General features: G+C 44.6%; 1 protein-coding gene across 1 annotated transcript in view; it reads left to right on the forward strand.

Annotated features, from left to right (window-relative positions):
- Window positions 1-21,944, forward strand: part of camta1a (calmodulin binding transcription activator 1a) — a 255,895-nt gene that overhangs the window by 184,181 nt on the left and 49,770 nt on the right. The window contains exon 6 of the mRNA XM_030768721.1: window positions 18,981-19,052. Coding sequence (XP_030624581.1) covers window positions 18,981-19,052 — 72 coding nt within the window. The remainder of the gene's footprint in view (window positions 1-18,980; window positions 19,053-21,944) is intronic.

The raw sequence follows: 21,944 nt of genomic DNA on the forward strand, positions 1-21,944 counted from the left end.
TCACATTTTTAAAGAGTACTTCCTGCATCTCCACAATGTTTAACAAGAATGTTATGCTCTCCTGAAATGAATGAAAGTAAAAAAAAGAAAAAAAGAAAATCAAACACCCTCTCAGATGACTTGAACAAAACAATGGCATTACCTCAGTATAGTTTGAAATGCAATTATAGAACTTTTTAACTGTCATTGCCTTTCAGTTATTTTATGAACTGTTATGTTGTAGCTTGAAGATGCAAAACTCTCTTGGTTTTTACAAACATTATTGGCAATTTAAGCTCTGATTAAACTGCTTGAGAAACAAGTTTTTACTTGTCCAGGTTGCACAGGAGCCAACTAATGCATTGAGAAGATATATTGCCTGTTTACCTTGTAAACATAAAAGCTAGCTAGTTTTTGGCTTTGTTCTTTTATTCATTATCGTACCTTCCCAATTCAGAACACCATATGTTCTGTAAATTGGCAGACAGTTAATCCCAAGATACACATGTGTTGTTTAAGCTGCCCATGCAGGCTGGTCGTGTGAGAGGTGGAGAGGTGATTGACAAGGCTGTGCACTGAAGCATACAGAGAGGATTTCCCTGTTGTGAACGTGAGGATGGTGCTGTCCACTTGTCCCTCTCCTATGGCCTGTTCAGTATGTCATAATGGATCTTTTAAACAAGCAGCAAACTAGCTTTAAATATGTCCAAATTATTCACCTTATATATACATGTATACACACACACATATATACATATATGTATGTATGTGTGAGTGTGTCTGTGTGTGTGTGTTTATACTTCTTTTTTTAACCTTATTATTGCGTGGTTGTGTGACTTGGAAGTGTATTACCCCTGGCCTTTATGTTTGTGTGGCTTAGTCCAGTCCAGACAGGCTGGAGCGTGTGTGTGTGTGTGTGGAATGAGGGGTGTGACAATGCTGGCATTATTGTGTGTCGTCTCAGGTCATTCAGGAGTCTGTTTTATGGCATGTGTAAAGACTCCAGCACTGACTATACTGACTCCTTATAAATCCCCAAACTGTCCACCCTCTCTCCAACCAATGCCAACACCCTGTAAAACACACACACGCATACATACACACACACACACACACTCTCTCTCTCTCTCTCTCTCTCTCTCTATCTCTCTCTCTCACACACACACACATACACACACAGTCTGCCATTCCATAAAGACCTTTATACACCTTGTTCAAACTCACACAGGACCTATAATGATAGAGACTTGCACTCCCCTACTCCAGTTCTGCTCTGTGTTAAACAAACAGTAAACCAGCCTTATTGACTAAGAATCAATCTGTCCAGCGGTCAGTCAAGAGCTCAGTAAGAATACATTTTTCTGTATGGGTAACTCTCATTAGTAAGATAATAATTAAATGTACTGTTACAGGAGAGAGTCAACTCGAAATTGTTAATCATCAAATCTTTTGATTTGTTTTCTGAAGCTGGCTGCCGGTTTTGTGCATCCCTCAGTGTGATCCTTGGTTGTCGATAGTTTGTTGTGCAGCTGCCCAACAGAACACAAACTCAAAAACTGCTCTTCATCCACGCTCTCCTCTTATCTGCCTCTGCCTCTTCTTTCTCTCATCCCAGACTCCCCCTGTGCCCTCTCTTTCCTGTATCATCCCTCGCTCTCACCTCTGCCCCTCTCTCCTGATCTCATCTCCTTGGTGAGCAGGTGTTTGGAGGAGATAGAGAAAGCTGGCCAAGATCTCGACTTCTAGGGTAATGACTGACTCTGTACTCTTTCCCCTCTCATCTACGCATCTGCAGACGTAGCCCTACACACACACACACACACACACACACACACACTTATTTTATTTTAAAAAGCTGATGCACATGAAAGCATGGAGAATCACAGAGCACATGTTATGCTCTTTGAACAGACAGAATATGTGTGTGTGTGTGTGTTTGTGTGGGTTTTTAGGGGTGTGTTTGATTAGCACAAGATGTTATGCATAAACACATTCTCTTTCTGTTGTTTGTATGAAGCTCAGTCAAGGTCAGCAGGCAGTAGGGGGCTTGTGAGGATGAGGAGGTAGAGAAATTTAACGGGTCCAGACGTGGGCCAGCCAGCACCATACACGTGACCAGCTGAACGGGTAGACTTTGGCTCTGACGCACCACAGACATGCAGAGCAGAGAGTCAGAACTAAACGTAATACCGTCTGACATGGCAGTTGTGCTGTTTAACATATTTTCACTCACGCGCACATACATAGACACATATGCACACATTCAAAACACCATCCAGTCTCAGACAATTTCATCCTTTCTCTACCTCTTCACATGAGTGATAGTCTCATCGCTTTTATATTCATCCACAGACAGAAAGGATAGAGGGATTAAAGGATCAGTTCCCAATCAGACCCTAGCCCTGCTTGCCTATAATCACATCATCTTACACCTGAAAAGAGGGGTACATTCCAGAAGCTTTTATTAGCCCTAATTATTCCTGCCTCTCGTCCCATGCTGGTCTTATACCCATCTGTATCTCCACGCTACCTCTCTCTTTCTCTCTCACTTTTTCTGCTTTCTCGCGGTCTCATCACCCATCGTGCGTCTCTCTCCGTTCTTCCGGATGTCTCATTCATGCCTTTTAATTAGCGCTCACATGCTGAAGCAGACTGCTTTCCCAGCTCTCTCTTACTAAGGTCACTCTCTCTCTCTCTGTCTCTCTCTCTCTCTCTCTCTCTCTCACACACACGCACACACACACACACACACACACATAAATACATACCCATACACACAGCTGGTCCCTACTCAAAGTGAACCAGGGTATGAGCCTGTCTCTGCCTTTTGGAATGTAATCCTCTCTTCATTATCAGTTAATCTTATCATTGTCCTTCTGTTTCGTTTGTTTTTGGTAGTATTGGGGAAGAGTCTGGGATGTTTTTATTAGCTGTTATACAGCGGATGGTGGTATTCCAATGGACCAGCAGTAGGGATGATACACTTTACTTGGTGGCTTTTGGGTATTGCTGAGGTTGAGATAGTGAAGATGGTTGTGAATTGATTCCCCCCTGGCATGTTTATGAACACATTTCGTGTAATTATGCACTTAGTTGTAATCACCCACCTGCGGTGGTGCATTTCCGCAGTGAACGCCATGTTTCAGAACAAACAGACGGATCTCCGCACAAGTCTTTTTTGGGTTTTTTTTTTTTTTTTCTTTTTTTTTTACAACACTGACTGTCTTCTATTCGCTCCTTCATTCTTAACCTTGCACACATGCAGTACATGTGTGTACCTCATTGAGACTTTTGGATTGCTTTTGCATCACTCCTGTTTATGTCTGTATTACATCTGTATCCCTATGCTTTTATTCTCTGGGAATTTCAGTCCTGATGGTTTATCTTTTGAAGAGTTTATGTATGTATGTATGTGTGTGTGTGTGTATGTATGTGTGTGTGTATGTATGTGTGTGTGTGTATGTGTGTGTGTGTGTGTGTGTGTGTGTGTGTCTGTATATATAGGCTATTCATCACTTGAAAGTTAGTGACCGTTCAATCAGATTTTTCATGTCAAATCATTTTCCAGATGAGAAAGAACAAAAGAGAAATCGCTATTTCCTCTACAAATGGTAGCCTGCACAGCAATCTGATCAGTCATTCCATAGTTCGATACAAAAACAGAGTGCTAGGATCATCCTTAATTCCTCAGTGCTGGTCAAGGGATTTTACTGAGAGGAAAACACAGGGCTTACACATCACATCAGATTTTGATTGGAACAGTGGAAGAAGAAAGTGCTTTGCAAGAAGAAAAATCTCACATCTCAAACTCCATTTCAGCAAACATGAAATTCAATCTCCTCCTCCAATCTAGAATGTTCTGTCATAGCTCATGCTGGTAATAACAATCAGAGATATTGTATTCACTGTTTCCAGTCTTCCTGTGTCAATTTATGTTTATGTTTGCCTTTTGGATGTATTAAATGTCATTTAAGCCATTTCAAGAAGCTAGCAGTTGTGGTTTTTTTTCTTTTCCATTTGTTTTTTTTTTCCTCCTTGTCATTCCACTGGTCTCGCACAGCATTTTATTTATATGCATTCTCAGTAGCATTCTCCCCACTTCTCCTCTGTCAACAGCCTCTGTAAATCTACCACTTCAATTATATTTTACAGAGGGCAAATGGCGCAAATAGAATGGATAAATAAAGCCAAAGAAATATTGTGTTGGTACTGGTCGTTTCAAAATGAGTGACATTTCAGGCAGCCATTAGCTTGGACATCTTCCACTGTGTAATAGGCCCCCTGCCCAGTGTGTGGAGTTTGTAAAGAGGTTCCCACAGGGTGTAGGGGAGGACTAGATGTCAGCTACAGATGGACACACTAACTGACAGCAGCGACCAGTCACACACACATAAACACACACACACACACATGCTGACACACACAGTGTGTTTCACGGTCACCAGGCCCTCATTGAGAAGCGTTCTTCTGCGGGAGGACACAAGCAATCCCCCAAACAAATGTGGCCACATAATGAGACAGAGGGGTGGCAGAGCCCCACTGGGCCTTTGGCAAGAATAAAGAGATGGTGTGTGTGTGTGTGTGTTGAGGGGCACTGCCTGTGGAATATGTCAGCAATGACGCAGCTTTTTAGGATATTGCCACGGTCCTGTTGGCCTAGCGCGTGCGAGGGATGGCAGTCTGAATTTGAGAGGTCGCCATACTGACCCGCTCTCCACAGTGCCTCCGCTCATGCTTCTATAGACAAAGCAGCGTGTTGGGAAAGTGTTGTTTGTCAGAGTGAGCAGAGAGCTAATTAGATCCAGTGGTGGGTGGATGTTAATGACGTTAGAATGCTCTGTCCCACTGGGTTCTGATGGCATTGTAGCACATTAGACTGATGTGAGATGACTACGCAAGACCACTCTCCTTTTTTTTTCTCCCCCCCCACCCTTGCCTCTGTCTCCACACGTTCCTCCGTTCACAGACACACTTCTTTCCTCACCTCTCACTCTCTCTCTCCTTCTCTGTGTTTTTTCTGTGCTGGGACCCATTAGACAGTACCACAAAGCAATATCTATTTGACCTTCCTAATTAATCAACACTTGCATCTTTATAAGGATTGATTACTGCTTTACAAATAAACCTCGGTTCTTTTATTATTCATTTTCCAACCTTGGGAGCTCAGATGACAACCTAATTGCTTCAGCCAGCAATCTTCTCATAACACCTCACTATGACTGCACTTCCAGGATGCTGGACACAGTGCTTCACTCCTCTGAGGCGTAGGAGTCATATTTAGCTCTGTTCCCCCAACTCTATACATAGTCCGTGGTCTATGCTTTTTTTTCTCTCTCTCTCTCTCTGTCTCTCTCTCCTGGTAAGACCAGCTCTGTGGTCATTAGGACTGAGCTTTAGGCCTTAGGGGAGCAGTCAGAGCTTGGGTCATCTCCACTTTGCTTTCCATCTCCTGACACCGGGCCAATCTCACAATGAGAATATGCGGTCCAGGGACGGTGAGGGGGCGGCAGAGAGTCAGGGAGGGAGCCTGGGCGGAGCGGAGCGGAGTTGTGTTTCCATCGAGAGGAGCTTCGGGCATGTAAATAGGATTCGCTGCCATGCATGTTCATGCCAAGGGTGGCTTGCCTGGGAAAATGGAAGGAGTGAAGTAAATTGGCTGTGGATTGCTCTGGGGTGTTGTGAGGCCACGGTTGGCCTTCCTCTCGGCCGTTTGTGTGGCAGAGCACTGTACTCCATATGTACAGCTTCTTAATTTGCTGTGGATGTAGAGCTGCCTGTATCGAGCCAGGGAAGAACATGGAATTGTTTTTTTTTTTGTTTTGTTTTTTTTTTTAGTTGTTGTTGTTGTTGGTGGTGGTGGTGGTTTTTTGTCAGGAAACATGTTTCTTTACCTGACTAGGTTTCAGTGAAAACACCCTTCTCAAATTAAAATTTTATATAGCCTGCAACATGTACGTGACTGTACATCTCAACTGATTTTCAAGTTCTTTTCCGGGGTTTGTTGACTGTACACACAGCGCTGCATGGTTTGATGTGTTAAAAAAAAACACCTTTACAGCTTCATTCCCGAGAAACGTTCAGCCACAAGTCCATTCTACACTACGCGCGCATTTACTGAAAACTACATAGGATTTAAGGGTCATAATCAGCCAATCAGATTAGACTATTGTGCTTTCTCCTCATCCATATGCATGACCAGGGCTACACATGAGAGCATGGGTCTGTTAGGTTTTTGTTAAATGATAAAAAGCAACACACAAGTTTCGTTTGAATGAATTCTCGATTCCCTTTTGATTCATAGTTGCCACAGTACCCAGCACGTTGCTTAGAACACTCAGTTCAACATGCTGAAAAAAATCCATTCATTTGCATTTGATCACTATTGATGCCCTGAAACACCACCATTGTGTCCAGTGGTTCTGGATTCATTCCCCTCTAAAACCAGTTGTCTTAACTTTATTCGACTAAGCTCTGTTGTCTTTTGCCCAAATACCTGTGACGTCAATGAGGAAATTTGGTATTCTGTTGAGTGCAGCTCTGTCTCTGGTAGTCTTGCTGAAGAATCATCCACACTCCGCGGGCACCTTCGCACAAGACGGCAACAACCATACTCCCTCTAGTGGTCATCAAGATTCATCAACACTCACAAAAAAAAAAGCCCCTACCTTCTCCTTACAACTTATCATTTCCGTTTCTTTCGCACACCAGCGTACTTGTGGAAGTTGGATTTGTTTTTAAAGACCTGTTATAAACCTGGCGTGGCGGTGTGGGGGCAGGGGTTTGAGGGGGTGGCCCTGTTGAGGGGTTGGGGGGGGGGGGGGGGGGGGGCTAGGAGAGGAGGGGGTGTCTTTGTTTTGACAGATTTAGTTACAGTAGCACAGAGATCAATTATTCCACAGAGGCATGCATCGTTGCAGGATTAATGGCGCATGTGGCATATAAATCAAGCTGCAGTCTCCGACCACTCTAGGAGAGAGGAAACAGTAGAGACACGCGCACTAAAGCATTAACACCAGCATTCATTTTCTGCACTGGCATTCGTAACCTTGAGATGGCTGGAGATCCAGGGCCAGGAAACACATTCAGGCCTACAAATAAACAGTCACATTCTGGAAAGAAGAGAAGTCTGATAACTAACACCTCGTCTCTGTCACATTATATCAACTTAAGTGTCAAATGTAGACTGAAGGACAGCGGTGCTGTATCACTCACGTCCAAGGACGTAAAAAATGAAAGGCATTGTCTGTAATTGAGGAAAATAAACGTATAAATTTTAAATCCGTAGATTCTCTCTCTCTCTCTCTCTCTCTCTCCCTCTCTCTCTCCCTCTCTCTCTCTTTTTCTCTGTCAGTGTCTTCCCTGAAGTTGGCCTCTTATCCTTTAACTATTCTGCTGCTCTCTCCAGCCTCTGTGGACCCTGTGTCCGAGTGTGTGTGTGTGTGTTTGTGTGTTTGTGTGAGTGTGTGTGTGTGTGTGTGTTTCCGCGCTGCAGTCTGTCTATTCTCTGCTCTGTTTGTTCATGCTTGTCTGTATCTCCTCATCTCCTCTCTCAGTCGAGCCCTTTACTTAGGGTTCCACTTGTGTGCCTATAGTCTCACATAAAAAATGCCCCTGCCACCATCAGTTCCACATCAGACCTGAGTCCTGAATGTCAAATCAGTTTAGAAGCCACTCAATAATATCTCTCCCTCTCTCTCTCTCTCTCTCTTTCTCTCTCTCTCTCTCTCTCTCTCTCTCTCTCTCTCTCTCTCTCTCTCTCCCTCTCTCTCTCTCTCTCTCTCTCTCTCCCCTCTCTCTCAGTTTCGTTCTTTTTATCTCATGACGCTAGCCATCTAAAAAATGCCCAGAGTGTGATCGAGGTTGCACACTTTGTGCAAGATTAGAATAAATGTGATTAATTAGGAAAGATTGACATGTCAAGATGATGGAGTTAGCGGTGACTGGTTTAAATGCTACACGTCCGTAGCTGACTAAAGAGAGAGCGTGTTGGATAAGAGCGGATGAAGCCCGGGCTTGGCACGGGGCTGAGGCCGGCTGCTCAGCTCCGATAAGGGCAGGTTAGTGCCACAAGGCACGGTGGAGAGATGGGATCAGGCAGAGGGCCAGGTGAGACGCATGAGCAGGTCAGCTTACAAACAGCTTATAATAAGTCAGGCAGAAGAGAGCCTCTGAATTAAAGTGTCACTTCTCATTCTCTCCCCCTTCTGTCTTTTTGCTCGCTTTTCTTAGGTTTTTTTCTTCCCTCACCTGCTCTCTCTCTCTCTCTCTGTCTCTGTCTCTCTCTCTTTCTCTCTCTCTTTCTCTCTCTCTCACTCGGCTTTACAAAATATATGGCGGCTCATTTGCCTCTGACGCCCACTGTCTGTCCCTGTCTCAGAGAGGTTTTACATCAAATACGAGCAAAGTTTACCATGTCTTACGCCTGAACCCCGCTCTACATTCATAAATACAACCAGAGTGAATCGGTCACTCTACTGGGATATCACCGGCAATCAGCTCCTTGAGCAGTCAGTCTGTATCACTTGATCTTGTACGTTATCTGGGAAGCGTTAAGTCATAATGGGCGCGAGGGACTTTAGTAAACGTTGTTCGCCTTACTGAACGTCATTATCTGCTTTAAACACATAGTGAGCCAAAATGCTAAAACTCAGACTGACAGTTTAATCAGAGTGAATCTCCACTCTCATTTGCTTGTTCATATAAGCAGTTCTCAAAAGTTGTGGCAGACAGATACCTAGAGCAGCACTCAGGTATGTGTGTGTGTGTGTGTGTGTGTGTGTGTGCATTATAAAAGTTGTTGGGGGAGGGAAAAAAGAACATTTCAACGGTCAGTTAGTCTCTCCGCTCTTAGCGAACGAGTGACGGACAGACGCCGGGTGCGGTTTGAGCTGCACCTCCAGCACGGGTGCCAGAATGATTGGCGATGTTTTTCTAATCCTGTAAATCCCTCTGTCCTGCCTGGCTGCCCAATTTAGGGCATGTGAGAGCTGCAGGGGCAGAGGGCGGAGGCTGATAAAGCTTGTCGCCGTCCTCCAAAGAGCCACGCGTCCCTCCCTCTGGCCTGAGCAACGGCAGCCTAGCTATCAGTTATTAATTGGGCTCTGTGGGTTGTAATGAAGAGATGAGCGATAGCGAGGGCTGGAGGGGAGGGGAGGCGGTTGGTGAAGGCTGAGTGGAGCTGAGTGGAGCTCAGAGCTCCCACTTTCTCTCCGCTTTGCTGCCGTGTGTATTGGCAGGTGTCGCTCCGCCTAATTTCACGCCTCCTTGCGCCTCCCGTGCTTCCAGACAGAGGAGATCACTCCCTTGTCCTGACATACCGTAACCCCTCTCTCTCCCGTTCTCTTTCTCACGCACCCTGACTCACTCTCTCTCTCTCTCTCTCTCTCTCTCTCTCTCTCTCCTCTTGTGTCATCTTGCTCTTTCCCCCTCTCTAGTTCGATCTGAGGAAACATGCATGAACTCGTCAGGTGCTCTGATCACCTCCTTGAATTTCTAGGTTATTTATGAGCAGAATTGATTATTTATTTAACACTATACACAAACCCTGAGACTCCAGAATCAGACCTTGCTTTAGCCAAGAATGCACCTATGCTGTAAGCATAGAAACATACTAGTGAAATAATGACTTCTCTAGCCCAAATTGTGTTGCTCTGACATAAGCGGAAGTTTATGAGAGAGGTCAGGAGAGGGTAGAGGGATGTGTGTGGGTGTGGCAGGAGAAGCATCCCCTTCCCCTGGGCTCCAGAGGAGGAAATGAGGTGTGTTGTGCGCTCCTGTCTTTGCCCCTGCTCGAACCGTGACCCCTCCCCCACACCTCACCACCCCCGTCACCCACCTCCTCCCCCTCTTTGCCCCCTGTAGCTTGCGTTTGTGTAGGGAAGATTAAGCTGCTCTGACGAAGCTGTGTTTACAAATATGCAGGCAGAGAAACAGGGCGAGCACCGCTGAATAGGAATAGAATACAAATTGCTTTTTTATCTCTCCCAGGGCCTGGGCCAGAGAAAATGTGTTTGCGATTGTTGCTCCTCCGCCTGTGAAGGATAAAGCCACAGCTCTGTGTTTGGGTGCCGGTTAGCATTCATCCTCTCTCTCTCTTTCTCTCTCTCTCTCTCTCTCTGTCTTCTCCTCTGTCAGTCTGTTGTTCTGATTTCCTTGCCGTTTCCGTGGTAATCAGGTTGCTTTGCTCCTTCTGTGATGTCACCCTGATGAGCAGTGTCCTCCTCCTCCTCCTCTATAGGTTCGCACCATACCTCTGCCTTCACATCCCTCACTCCCTCAATAATTTCCCTCCTCTACCTCTTCTCCGCGCTCACTATTCTACACACTCAACCTCCCTCCTGCCTCATTCAACCCTTTTTTTCCACTCGTCAATTTTTTTCCACCTCCTATTCTTTGGGACGTGCTGTGATTTAAGGGCACTCTAAACCTTAGGCGTCTCACACAGGAGCGATTGGAAATTTAGAGTGCGTATAGATCATAGAGGGGGATTCTGTAAGGCTGTGCCAATTGCTTCTAATGTAATTGTGCAGCGCTACAAATTCTCCCTGCCTCTTACAATTAAGCAGTGTGGTGTGCCTGATAGTGGGAGAACAGCACTGGTTCAGATTGGCATGCATCTCTCTCTCTCTCTCTCTCTCTCTCTCTCTCTCTCTCTCTCTCTCTCTCTCTCTCTCTCTCTATCTATCACCCTCTCTTTCTTTCTCTCCCCTTTCTTTTCCTCTTCCTTCCTCTCTCTATCTCACTTCCTCTCTCTCTCTCTCACTCTCAGTGCAAACACAGTGCAGGACCAATCTGGTGTGTGCGTGTGAGAGAGAAAGAGAGTGTGTGTATGTGTATATCTGTGCAAATATGTGTGTGTCTGTGTGTGTGTGTGTCTTTAAGAAGCTCTCTCTCTCTCTCTCTCTCTCTCTCTCTCTCTCTCTCTCGCTCACTCTATATATACATATATATATACACACACACACACATATATATATATACATATGTGTGTGTGTGTGTGCTTGTGTGTGTGTGTCTTTAAGAAGCTCTCTCTCTCCCTCTCTCTCTGCGACAGGGTATTCCTCAGCTTTATGTTCAAAAGCACTTTTCTCATTAACTCAGTTTCTTACTCAGGTTAGAGAGCGGTCAGAGACTGGCATTGGCCTGTTTTTTTCTTTTTCTTTTTCTGTTTTTTTGTAAAGGGTTCGGCTCTCTAAATCACTCTCTCCTTGTTTCTGTCAGCTTGGGGTTAAGTAAATTACATGCCTGATTTGAATGTGGTCTACGCAATGGTGCTTGTTGGCTCAGCTGTTTTTCCCCTAGTGTTTTAAGCTTTTCAGAAAGCATGAGACTTACATTTCCCCAGGGAAGGGGGCTTGTGCGTAAATATTTCTTTCTCCCACAAATGGGAATATCACAATACGTCGCATGCATTATGAAGAGCTCCTGATTCATTCAGACAAGCTTTTCATTCACGTGGAAGACTCCTTTATTCAGCTGATGTTTACAGATCACACACACTTTTAATTGGTCCTAGCCTATGGGCTGAGGTCTGACTAAGCATACTGGTAAAACCGTGAAACAGTAAAATAGTGTAGTGTCTGGAGAAAGCTCCTCCTCTTGATTAAGCTGTTTGTTCTTCACAGAGAGACAGTGACAGTGGGTCCATAATGACCTTTGACCTGGCTACATCTTAAGCACGCACCGATACCTTTATTGTTTTTGTTTTTTTGTTTTGTTTTTTTGTTTTTCATTTAGCCTATGCCCCCTCTTCATGTCCACACACTCATACAAAGACACACACACACACACACACACACACGCATACACAATCATTCTACATGAAAAAAACACTTGGAGGCACCTGCTGTGGGTATATGCTCATTATTCATCAGGCATATGCATCATTTTGCCCTATGCTGGACTGAAGATGAGGGGATGAAGAGACAGAGATGTGGCTTTGAATGGATAAGATGCTATCAAAGCATTAGCGATTCGCAGAGCATAGAGATTTTGGATTTGAATAGGAAAGAAAATTGTCTTGCAATCTCTGTTAATGTGTCCGTTAGGAAAAGTTGTGCTTATGCCTTCTCTACATACATATTTTAAATCTGTTTTTTGTTTTTTCTTTTGCTCCCCAGAATGTTTCCAATCATTACGAAGTCATTATGTAACTTGTCTCTAAGCGCCATAGATTGTTTATAATATTTTCATTAGTTACAACAAATAAAAAACATCCAGCAGCAGTTGTTTAGCATCTATCTTTTCTTTTATCTGTTTAGTGACACATTCAAAATAAAAGGGAGATGATGAAGACAATAAAGGCAATGGGAAAGTGTTCTAACCGCTATCGCACGCACACACACACACACACACACACGCACACACATACGCACACACACAAATACGTCGCGTTGCTAGCATCAGATGACAGAGTCTGTGATGCCTCTTGGCCTTTGTGTGGAGAGCTCATGTATTACCAGCCTTCTCAGTCTGACAGAGAGAAATGTGCCACTTATTTTGGTATCAGCCGAAAAAGAAGCAGGAGACTTGGGAGCAGGAGAGAGAACAGAGGACCAAACAGAACAGGTGTCATTTAGAAGCTAGAGAGCAGGGCCAACAATCAGAGGACTGTGGGTTTGTTCCTCAGCATAAGTGATATTCTCTGAGATTGAATATCTTTCCACTGATGTCATATATAATGCTCAGGGAAGAATCAGAGGTTGAATTTGTTCTCAACCTCTCAACCCTTGAATTTGTTGAATGCTAATGTCACTCTGGTATTGTTATTAGTACTAAGCGCTGTAAAGATTATGGCTCAGACATCGCAGCTAAGAAAAGGCTATGTCATTGAATTGGTCTCCAAAGCCATGTTCCTCTCATACCTGTTCTCACGTCTGTTTTCTTACTCCAGCCAGACACAGCCCCTAGCCCAGACTCTGGTCCTCAAGCACTCTGTCAGCCAGCGGAGACTTAGTGGCCCTTCTGAACACCTTGGCACCAAGAAACAAATTGAGATGATTACTGTAAACGCTCTGAACCAGAGCAGTACTCTTCCTCTATGCCACTCCTGCTCCTATCAACATCTCTCTAAAGGCTGTCTATGTGTGTGTGTGTTTGCGTGTGTGTGTGTGTGCGTGTGTGTGTTTGCTCTTTACAGCTGCATTTGTTTTCATTGTCCGGACACCACCTCCCCCACGGCACAGTCCCTAAGGCCGGTGATGTCATGCTGTGGAACGAGGGGATCGATACAAAACTAACACTCTCTCTCTCTCTCTCTCTCTCTCTCTCTCTCTCTTTTTCCTTCTGTCACACGTACTGTAGTTTGTCACCGTTGTCCTTGGCGAACGAAAAAGCCGAGATGCTAAATATTGCGTGTGGGTTTGTGGGAGAGTGCTTCGGCTGTATGGAGGGTTAAGTATGGAATGGAGCGGGTCAGACCAGAGGCTGTGTCATTCCCACCCGGCCCGTTCGCTGAGCCCAGTTTTCTGGGGCTTTAACCTTGGCCAGCAGGCTGGAGGAGAGAGAGTAATTCTAACCTTAAAAACCTGCTGATTAAAGCTAGTTTTGTGGAATTCGATTCCACTTAATGCCTTTGGCCCTGAGCCCGGTGGTCTGACATTAACATCAACAGATACTGTGTCTTCAGTCAGGGAAATATGGGTGTGTGTGTGTGTGTGTGTGTGTGTGCATGCTCACACACGCACGCACACACACACACACACACACACATACACACAGACACACAAACACACTTGTCACGCTGTCATGGGTGCGAGCACAGGTGGAACCTTTCACGGTATTCATCCTCTTTCTTCACCTCAAACTCTTCCATCCTCTTTTATTCCCCCAACACTTTGTTTTTTAAGACTTTCTTTCTTTCTTTCTTTCTTTCTTTCTTTAATGATTTCACTCTCTCTCCTCTCATTCTCTGTCTGCAGCTCTGTAGTATTGTAAAGTCTCGTTTTGACTGCGTTTCCCTATGTTATTGTTTAGCTCTTGATCTTGATGTATGGCTGTGTTTACTGGTCTGGCTCAAGTAATTAATTCCCCTCCTCGGGGCCTGTTTATCAACTGCTTTTGTTTATTTACAGTGTCTGCCGTATTTTTAGAAACCAAATTACCATAAGGCTTTCATTTCTAGCGTAACATTTGTTTCTTTGTTGTTTAGGCGGTTTTGTTTTGTTTTGTACATTTATTTGATTCCATCACGAGTTTGCTGCCTTCATTTGTTTACTGGCCTGTTAAGATGGACAGATTTGGAAACACTACCAGAAACAGGGTAATGACAGTAATAGTTGTACTGGCTTTGTTTTGTTTTGTTTTGTTTGTTTTGTTTTTTATTTTTTGTTTTTCCCCCCATTTGGTTACAGAACAGGTTGTACTTTGACTAAGAAGTGAGATTGTTTCACTACTATTACTACTTCTGTTTTACTGATTAATTACAGCAGTCGTATTAATGTAGTATAATTAATAATACAATGTTGTAACTGATAGATGTATCCATAAATAACAATTATCGAGTTCATAGTAATAGCAGTAGTTATGGCACTACGGCACTACTTAAGATAATTAGATTTTTTTATGAGGATTGTAAGGCAAAGCTTTCTTTTAAAGTACTACTGCTACCATACTGGCCACAGTCACCGTGCTGTAGTCACTGTGGTGAACTGCAGGAAGGCAAGCCACGCACAGTTAAAAATAAGCCTGTATTAATTGGACATGCTGTAGCCTGTGTGTGTTGGAGCTTTGGTGTAACGTGTGTTATTCAGAGCTCCTGATCGTTTGTCCATCAATAGCGCTCATGGAGCCTGTCGATAGGAGGGAGCGTGAACAAGCAGAAGTGAGGCGTGCAGATTCGGTGAAGATCCGAAAGAGCAATGGAGTATGGATTTTCTCCAGCCGCGTCGTGTGGATGGATATGGCATCCTGCCGGGGCTGAGTCGGGAGCTGTGTATTTGTATGTTTTTATTTTTGTTGGGTTTTTTTTCTTTGTTGTTGATGTTGTTTTTGGTTTTTTTTTTTGTTTTTTTTTTGCCCCGGGGCCAAACCAGAAGCCCTCAGGCCGCAGCGTGCACCACACTCAGACTAAAGCCGATGCCGTGGTTGGCCCAGCCGGTCCTCAGGAAGCAATGACAGTGATACGGTGCTTCACCACAGCCTTATTAAGACAGCCAGTCCAGAACAAAGATAGGCCTCTACCTGAAGGCCTTACCAAAAATGACCTATGAAACGACAAATCAACAAAAATGCACCGCATATAAGCAACCTTCTCACTGTTGCATATACTTCTCAAGATGTAGGATAATGTTGTTATTAGTAACAGACTTACCGTGATTTTCTAGATCATCCTACAGCACTGTGTCGTTTTTCAAAGTAATTTTTCAGTTTGTCAGGAGCATTTTGTTGTTGTTGTTGGTTGTGGTGGTGGGGATGGTGTTTCTAACAGTATTCGCTGAGGAACTGACTCCTCAAGTCTGGTGCATTATCTTAAATGTGATCAAGTTTAATTCAGCAGAGCAAAGTGTGGCTATAATTTTCTTGACTTAATGCAGGTATCTCTGCTAAAGGCAGTTTTATCTGGGATAGTTTAGACAAGTACATTATGGCCTTGGCCAGGTTGGACTGTAGTCGGGTACACCTGTTATTAGTGTATCAATCTGTCTCTGTGTAGAGGTGCAGAGACAGTGTTGTAGGTGAGGGAGAATATCCAAAAAAGTATGGATGTGTCTATTGCAAACCCCAGCGACACAAACGCACGCACGCACACAAATACATTGAAGCAGCATTGTCACAATGTGAAACAGCAAATTGGCAACATAAACAACATGCCAGGGACTGATTAAGAGCGCCTTCACACATCATTATGGACTAATGAGTGAATTTCCCATCTCCGGCAGGTTCACAGCCCTGCCGCCACTGCCTGTCTCCTCTGATGGATGACTCTGAATGACGCCGCCCGCGGAGACGGCTGGATTGGCACGTCCCCGTCAGCGGACATCTTGCCCGTTCCCGCTCATCCAGTACCGTCTGAGCGAAGTGTTTAAGGGGTCTTTAACACCCTTCACCCTCTCCTGTTGCCCCACATTGAACCCTGGCCCCCCCCTTAAGCATACCCTACGTGTCTTATTGGGCAGTTTAGCCCAGAAGCGCCCGCACCGATTGACGCGATTAATTAAGCCCCTTGCATCGGCGTCTTCGTGGGCAGCGTAGCCGATACCCGTTCTTACTTCTCTCACGTTCTGCTTCAAAAAAGGCATGTGCAGAATCTATTTCGTATGCTGTGTGTGTATGTTCACAGCACAAAGGACTGAGATTCTCCTGTTGTAACACATTTGAGTCACACGACGGAGTGAAGAGGCAGTCAGATTGAGAAATGCCGAGAAGTCTCATATTATTGTGTGCATATAATTACGGTTTAATTGCTTAGCATTTTGATGTGCTGTCATTTGTCACAGCTCACAGACAGCAAATAATGGCTTGTGTCATTGTCAGTTTGTCTCATTCCCATGCAGCCTTGAGAGAGCATCAGAAACAGAGCGAAATGATCCGCGTGCTGAATTACTGAAAAGCCCTCCACTCGCCAGGGTTTCTTTCATCCTCTCCTTTTTTAAACGTGTTTTCTTCATTTGTTTGGTTTTGTTTCCTTTGTGATAACCCTCTTGATTTGTACAGTTTCTGTGTGTGTGTGTGTGTGTGTGTGTGTGTGTGTGTTTGTGTGTGTGTGTGTGTGTATGTGTGTGTGTGTGTGTGTTTGTGTGTGTGTGTGTGTGCGCGTGTGCATGTATGTGCGTGCGCGTGTGTGTAAACGTGTACATGCTGGTTTTGAACACAAGGGGAAAAAAGTGCTGCACATGTGAAATGCATGGTGTTCTTCATTATAGTACTCTTAGTAAATTCATATGTTCCCTCTGCAGGTTTCTAGACAGCATGTGGATAAGTCTTGGCGGGTTTACATTGATTCCTGTATCAGAGCTGACAGGTGCAACAGTCTGCTATGCCCAGGTTTCTTGTTTGTGTCTGCGCCACACTTTTGTGTATTTCTTAAATTGGGTAAACAGAAGCCGCCTGAGGCTAATTTATTCACTCTCTCCAGTTCTCACAGTTTGAGAAGCTGTGAGAAACCCATCTTAGCTGTCAATCCAAAGAAACAGACATTGGCCTGCACACACTAAATGGAGGCGGTAGACACTGCTGAGTCGCCTCCTATCTGTATCAGAGTGACACAGCCTCTCTGATCAGTTTCTCTGGACAGGCTTAGAGTTTAACCTTTGTTGGACTTTAGAAAGCAGAAAATACACAATACATTTCCAAGCCAAAGGAGAATTGGCTCGTGACTGGAGAGCGGGTATGGCAGGAGTAGATTGTAATACGGGTGAAAGAGGTTGAGGATTTACAGTTAATGATGTACAATGTCAGTGGAGCTCAGCATTGTGTATACCATGCCATAGAAATGCACTGTGGTCCATACCACACTGTAACAAGATATGGCAACATAAATAACACACATCATTATTCTGTATCAACTCATATGTGTATTTTTGAAAGGGAGGGAGAGAGAGAGAGAGCGCGAAAGAGAAAGAAAGAAATGGATGGAGAGGAACTATTTGAGTGTTAGCGAGTGTGTGTGTGTGTGTGTGCGCGTGTGTGCGCGTGTGTGCGCGTGCGTGTGTATGTTCACATGTGGTTTTAATCTTCATTGGTCATGTCTTTCTTGCACTAGCTGAGTTGCTGTGCTTGGGGACATAGCTATCATTAATCAGGACTGTTTGAGGTTGGCAAATGACTGTTTACTCAAACACACTTTCTCTGCAGGCTGCGCATTTTAACTCCTGTTTAGTTAAACGAGATGAGCACAGTGCGCGTATCAAATCTCAATTCCAAATCAGGTTAACTCTGCATTACATTTACTCCCCCTCAACCTCCTCTACCATTAGAAAAAAAAACCCTTCTGTTTATTTCTGTAGTGCGTATGTGTGTGCGTAAGTGTGTGTGTGTGCGTGCGTGTGTGTGTGTGTGCATAGGTTTCTGTCTGTCTGCGATTTTGAGAGAGAGAGAGAGAGAGAGAGAGAGCGAGAGAGAGAGTGTGTGTGTATGTGTGTGTGTGTGTGTGTGTGTGTGTGTGTGTGTGTGTGTGTGTGTGTGTGTGTGTGTGTGTGTGTGTGGTAGGTAGCACAATCTCTTGCTCTGAGACAGCTTTGTTTTCCAATTCTCTGCAGCTAAACAGATATTCCCTGTGTGAATTGTTGAGAGGTTGTAACCATAGAAATGGATATTTGATTTATTCCTGAAAGAGCAAAAACTCCATGGCTTAAGTGCTCGCAAACATCGGATTGGATATTGGCACAGCAGCCAAACAACAACAACACAACAACGCAGAGATTCCTGGAGTATCTGCCATTATACACAACAACATGACCTTCACTATCTCTTTCACTTTTTTTTTTTTTTGTAAGAGGGCCCTGTGTTCTGGGTTTCCTGAGCTCACTTCCTAGTCATGAGCACCAGACCCAGCTGAATTACGTCTAGCAGTAGCTCACTTGTGAAAAATGGCTGGCTGCCTCTTTGGCAGATTCTCGTGGCTCTTATTAGCGTACGTGGGCTTTCTCTCTCTCTCTCCGTAGTAACGAGCCCCCGAGCTCTGTATTATCTGTTTACGATAAGGATATTAATAAGGTTGTGCTTGGTTAGGCACTGAGCTGTGGCCCACGGGGGATGTGGTTTGGCCCAACACCTGCATCATTCTGTCACCGAGTGAGAAACGGCCAGGAGGTGAGGAGAGAACGGACGTGTGCGGGAGACGGAAAAGGGTTAACCCTCCGTGGCCTCTTTACTGTGACCTCTGGCCCAAACCTCTGGACTTTCTTTTGTTTTTCGGGGGTCTTGCCATCTGCTCTGTCTCTAAAGGGGATTGTGGGTTGTGTTGGGGGGGTAGAGGTTAAGGTTAGGGAGGTTTCAGGCTATTGTTTGAACTGACTGTGTTTTTTTGTGTTTTCTCTCTCTCTCTCTCTCTGTACTACCAGTGTCTCTACGGCTGTTATGTCCACTCCTCCATCATCCCCACTTTCCACCGCAGGTGCTACTGGCTGCTCCAGGTAAGAACACGTTTCCGCCACTGCACGCTCCCCCTGTCATCCTCCTCTGTCTCTTCATAGCGCAGAAAACCTTGGAAAGAGCTGAATAGCAGATAGGGCTTTACCTCCTTTTTTACAACTGCATCGTTCTGACATGACAAAGGAGACTGTCATTTCTATTGAACTGTCTGTCACCGGGCCGACAATGTGGCAAAGCTGTCGTAACAGGTGTAATGATAAGTCACTCAAAAATATTCCCGTAAACACAGGCATCCAAGGCAGAGGAACATATTCACAGCGTTTAGGCTGCATGCACATACCTCATGTCAAAACACAGCACACGCTTTACACTCCTCTTCTCTTTATTTCTCCTTTAAATGTGCAACTCTTCACCCGTCTTCCGCCAGGGCTCTGTTATTCCTCACGCTTCCCGGATTGATAATTACGCTAGGTCTTCGTCATAGCGCCGGCGTCTCTGTTACAGGTGGAATTGTTCTACGTTGAAAACAAAGGACCTACTTCTCCATAGACGCGTAGACTCTTCTTGTGAAACCCGGAGTCGGTAGTTTAAATGGGTCTTTGATCAGCTTCTCGATCTTCTGATTGTCTCCTTGCGTCACATCCATAATGGCTGGCATGTTTTTAAGATTCTCATGCTTCTGAAGGGTGGGAAGAAGAGAAGGGGGGGGGGGTGCACTGTAGGTGCTTTGATCTATTTATATTTGACACCTGTTAGGAAAAAGTCTTTGTTATCTTTTTGTTATTTTTCTGAAGTCATTGCTTTTTTTTTTTTTTTTGCTTTTTTTCCCTTCTCCTCCCCTCTTTCACTGTTCAGTGAGCAAGCTACACAGCATTCCTTCAAGCCTAATTCTGACCTAATGGAGCCAGGCAGGGAGATTAAACATACCCCGGCTGCCTGTTGGAGCCGCGGTTCCCTGACAGATCAAAGCTAACCCTGACACCGCAGCCCAGTGCTGGGAGAAAAGGGGGGGTCACACTCCTCAGCTTTTTAAAAAGCGCAGCACTTATTCTCGCCCCCTTTTAGGACACGCTGGAAAAATATAAATAAATAAAAAATAAAAAAAATCTAACTTTCAGGCCTCTTCCTAGTCAGCTGCACATCTCTTTGGGGTTTTTTTTTGCTTTTGTTTTTCTTTTTTTTGTTTTTGTTTTTTTTTTACCTTGTTTTGTTTTGTTTTGCTGTGTTCCCTCACGCTTTGTCAGATATATCCGCTTTAGAAAGGTTCAACCCTCATTTGGTTGTTTTTGGTGTCATTTGTTGATTTCTGATATTATGATTATGGTTACTGTAAATATTCAATTTACTGTGTCACAATATGATCCATTGTTAACTTATGAAGCCGGTGTGTGATAGTGAGGAAGATTTCTCTAACATTATCAACCTGAGTAAAAAAAAAAAATTTTTGTCACACACTTACAGCACGAATCCACTCCATCTTAGCAGACTCCTCCAAAGCTGAGATTGTATTTTATCATTTCAGTCTGTTTAAGGCTGTGAAGTAGCTTTTATGTTTCTCTAAGTCATCCCTTCCTCCAGCTGACTGCGGGTTATCCTCGCCTGCCCTGCCAACTCTGTCTAACTTCATATCCCATCATTCTCTGAGGCCTGTCAATCCACCAGTCACACTGGGACACTGAGTCCCAAAGCAGTTCCACTCAAAGGTTACCAGAGACTGAGAGTGTACATAACCTTGTCCAAGCAAATAACCAGCTGCCTGTGAGCTGCAGGAGATGACAAAAGCCCACAATTACAGAGTCAAGAGAACGATCAGAGAGACAGAGAGAGAGAGAGAGAGAGAGACAAAGAGGTGATGTGGAGGAGAGTAAAGAGTCTGAGGGTGAACTGAGACTGAAAGAGTGTGGTCTTAGATGAGGGTCTACTTCTTTATGAAGACTTGGTCTACTTTGTTGAAAAAAGCCTCAGTAGTAAGACTGGGGAGGAGAGAACGTAATGAGAATGGAAACCTGCAAAGAATTCCTTCTGAGAAATGTTTTTTCTTATCACTCTTTTAAACATGGTCTCTCTCTCTTTCATTCTCTATCTCGCACATTCTTTCTCTCCCCTATTCTGTCTTTCTCTTTTCTCTCTGTGACTTTTCAACATTGTCGCGGTCATGTCTCCCCTCGCTACATGTACAGAGCTCTGTTCAGACCAAGTATTAGCTCTGTTCCACAACCAATACCTCAGAACTCCTCAAAGTCATCGGTGGAAACGTCTCTCTATGTGGCATGCATCTACAAGTACAGCTGCTTGGAGAATTAAGATGTTCAGGCTGTGTTGTCAGATTAGCTCCACCATTCTCCCTCATACACACACACACGCGCACACACACACATACACACACTTCCATCCACGGCGCACGGCGATTCATTCAATCATTCTACGTCCCCTTAGCTTAGTGCTAATCGAATGTAATTCCTTCACTCTCCTTCTCCATCAAATCCTGCATTACGAGCCTTTGGTGTGGCGGCAGGGGCCAGGGTGTTGGGGATAATTATGATATTAATATGGCGGAGGTTCGATGCTCGACTTCATTTGTCCTCCTGGCCGGCAGAGCCTTGGTGAGGGGTCAATAGCCTACGTCGAAGCATTTCCATTGTGAGAGAGCAGAAGAGGAGAGGAGAGAGGCAAGGCTGTATCAGATAATGAAATGACTCATAAGGTAGGAGAGCGTGCTGATTAATCATGTTTCGGCCGAGTTCTCCCTCCCCTCCTGAGTCCACTCTCGGTGATTGATAGTAGGATCTGCCTCCTCTGGAGAAGGCTGAACCTAGTCGGGAAGACTGACGCATGCACGAGCACCGAGCTTACAGCCATACAAACACACACACACACACATTCATTAAAAAACAAACGGGCACCCACATATGCACGCATTGATAGATTGGTCC

Source organism: Chanos chanos, chromosome 3 (genome assembly GCF_902362185.1).
Source record: "Chanos chanos chromosome 3, fChaCha1.1, whole genome shotgun sequence".
NCBI lineage: Eukaryota > Metazoa > Chordata > Actinopteri > Gonorynchiformes > Chanidae > Chanos > Chanos chanos.